At 44.4% G+C, this 2,500-nt stretch overlaps 1 protein-coding gene across 1 annotated transcript in view; it reads right to left on the bottom strand.

The window, feature by feature from the left end:
* Window positions 1-2,500, bottom strand: part of LOC113811550 (streptococcal hemagglutinin) — a 51,780-nt gene that overhangs the window by 7,922 nt on the left and 41,358 nt on the right. The window contains exon 2 of the mRNA XM_027363317.2: window positions 1,979-2,350. Coding sequence (XP_027219118.1) covers window positions 1,979-2,350 — 372 coding nt within the window. The remainder of the gene's footprint in view (window positions 1-1,978; window positions 2,351-2,500) is intronic.

The following is a 2,500-nucleotide window of genomic DNA, read 5'->3' as shown; positions in this document are numbered from 1 at the left end:
CTGTCGAAAACTCTCTGCGCTTTGCCTACAAAGTCACTGATTTTTCCGAGAATCTAGTTTCTTTGCTTGAAAATGCCGAGAGGCTGTGTTGCCGTTGGTTATTCGAACACCAACATGATTGGAAAGGTTTAACCTTTCATATATTCCCAGTTCGCGAAAAGAAACTTGAAAAATGGAAGCAATGGGTACAGGCCATGAAACACATGAACGCTGATGGGAATGCTTGGGCGGCTGGTGGGATGTGTTTACATGTGCTCAGAAGATTTTATTGATGTACATATTAATAGTTTACGCCTTTTCAAATTCCAGAGACAGACAATAACTTTCAAACTCTATCTTCACTACCTACCATGGCCAAACAAGGTCAACATTAGGTTTTGGCAGCAGCCATATACTCTAAAAAGCACAATAGCAATTTTACTTATTTTGTAATAAATTGATTTATCATAATTTTAATTTACAGACAAACCATCCCCGGAACTAACTCACTCAGACTTTATCCCGTCTTTAAGGATTGTCCATTAGATGAAAACAAAGCAGGCATACAGTTGCCTGTTGCCTTTGTGCCTGGAATGCCATATGATCCAGCAGATGAAACAACTAAAGAGGGCCTATCTCTTGAGGTTAAATTACTAATGAGAGAGAAAATTGCCTTGTGCGCTTGTCGGCCTTTACGTGACTTCATTGTTAGATAGACAGCTTCTAGTTTTGCTTCATATCGCTTTTTCACTTCGGTTTTTGAAGAATCAAAGTATTCAAACGCCATTTTCGCTCGTGCTGATAGCGAGGGATCAGTGAGCGACGGGTTTTTCACCAAGTGGAATGGCGACTCGTGACGTCACACCGAATATATATATATATATATATATATATATATATATATATATAGAGAGAGAGAGAGAGAGAGAGAGAGAGAGAGAGAGAGAGAGAAATAGATATATATAGAGAGAGGGAGGGGAAGGAGAGAGGGGGAGGGAGGGAGAGAGAGAGAGAGAGAGAGAGAGAGAGAGAGAGAGAGAGAGAGAGAGAGAGAGAGAGAGAGAGAGAGAGAGAGAGAGAGACTAGTGAAAAGAACCGGAACACGCAAACGACGGAGGAGAAGGGAGCCAGCACGAAAAGACTCGGTAGTCAACACGAAAGTAAAAAAGCGAAGTCAACACGAGAGAAAAACGACAATTTCCCAAGGTCCTCCCGCGACACGGGGATTTACCTGGCCGAGCGATCACACACCCTTCACTCCCGGTGACGTAAGGCCGGTTCTCCCAGCTCGCCTTGAGGGAGTTTCGCTCTTACTGGCCCGTCCGACTTTCTTTTTCGATTTCCTTGTCTTGGTAATGCGTAAGCGAATCACACTTTTCTTTTTTCTTGTTTTTTAAATCTTTTCTTATAAATCTCTTCGCCATTAATGTGTTTTCTCTCTCAGAAACAATCAATTAGTCTCATGATTATCTACGAAACCTAAAGATCAACGTGTTTCACAGACATCAACATCAGCGAAAGTCAGCTAAAGCTAGTCACAATGACAGAACCAATCAGTCATAGAAGACAAGCCAAGGGGCTCCAACAGACTTCCTTGAGATGGCTACTGAAGGCCTGCTAAGGAATCTAGGACGTTTGTTTGGGCCCGACCTTGTTCCTCAGGGCGTGGCGGGGGCAGAGGATAACCTAAAGACCCTGATATTTGCACGGTGCGCGCCATGGGCAAGGCTGACATAAGGGTTAGAGTAGAAGGGGCTCTTTTTAGTTGGGAGGCAAATGTGCGGCGTTCTGTGCGGTTGGTGTGAGATGAAGGAGGGGGGGAGGTACGAATGGTATGTCTTTAACCTTTTTCCTTGTTTGTTGGTTTTCTTGAGGTGTACACATGCGTGCACGCATAGTGATGGATGTTTCGAGTCTCTATTATAATAGTTATTTTTAGAAGCAGAGCTAAAGAAAGGGGAAAGGAGCTTAAGAAGGAAAGTGTTTTTGTTACTCTCACCTGTACACTATCTTCCAGTCTCCTAATATAGCCTTCGTCTCTCTCTAGCCTTGTCTCTGCCTCTCTTCTCATTCTCTTTTCCCGCTCGAGACACAAGGCGAGCTCGCTGTTTTGCAACTGCAATGCCAGAACCCTGTCTTCCAAGTCGCCTGCGCTGGTCTGTTGCGAACAGGGGCCGCCAAAGCCGTCACTGTAGGTGCTGGCACTGCTGAAGTCATCGCTAAAATTGTTGGCGCTGCTGAAGCCATCCGTGTAGCTGCTGGCACTGTTGACAACCCCGCCTCTGGTCCTGGACTTGAGTTTCCCGTTTTCTCTGATGTAACGCCTGTTTTCTTCCATGAGTTTGGTGATGTGGGAATTCTGCTCTTCCATCTGTGGGGGAAAAGGAGCGATAAGGATCTCAGCTTCGTGCACATGAGCAAGCTGCGCAGATTGCTTTATTGTCTTAAATTTATAAGTAAAAATTAGGAATCACACCACCTAATTTGTTCGTATTTCCAAAACTTACGAGTCTGCAACTTA

The sequence above is a fragment of the Penaeus vannamei genome, chromosome 16, assembly GCF_042767895.1.
Source record: "Penaeus vannamei isolate JL-2024 chromosome 16, ASM4276789v1, whole genome shotgun sequence".
Taxonomy (NCBI): Eukaryota; Metazoa; Arthropoda; class Malacostraca; order Decapoda; family Penaeidae; genus Penaeus; species Penaeus vannamei.
Note: the sequence above shows the minus strand (reverse complement) of the source record. Positions and strands in the feature narration are given on the sequence as shown.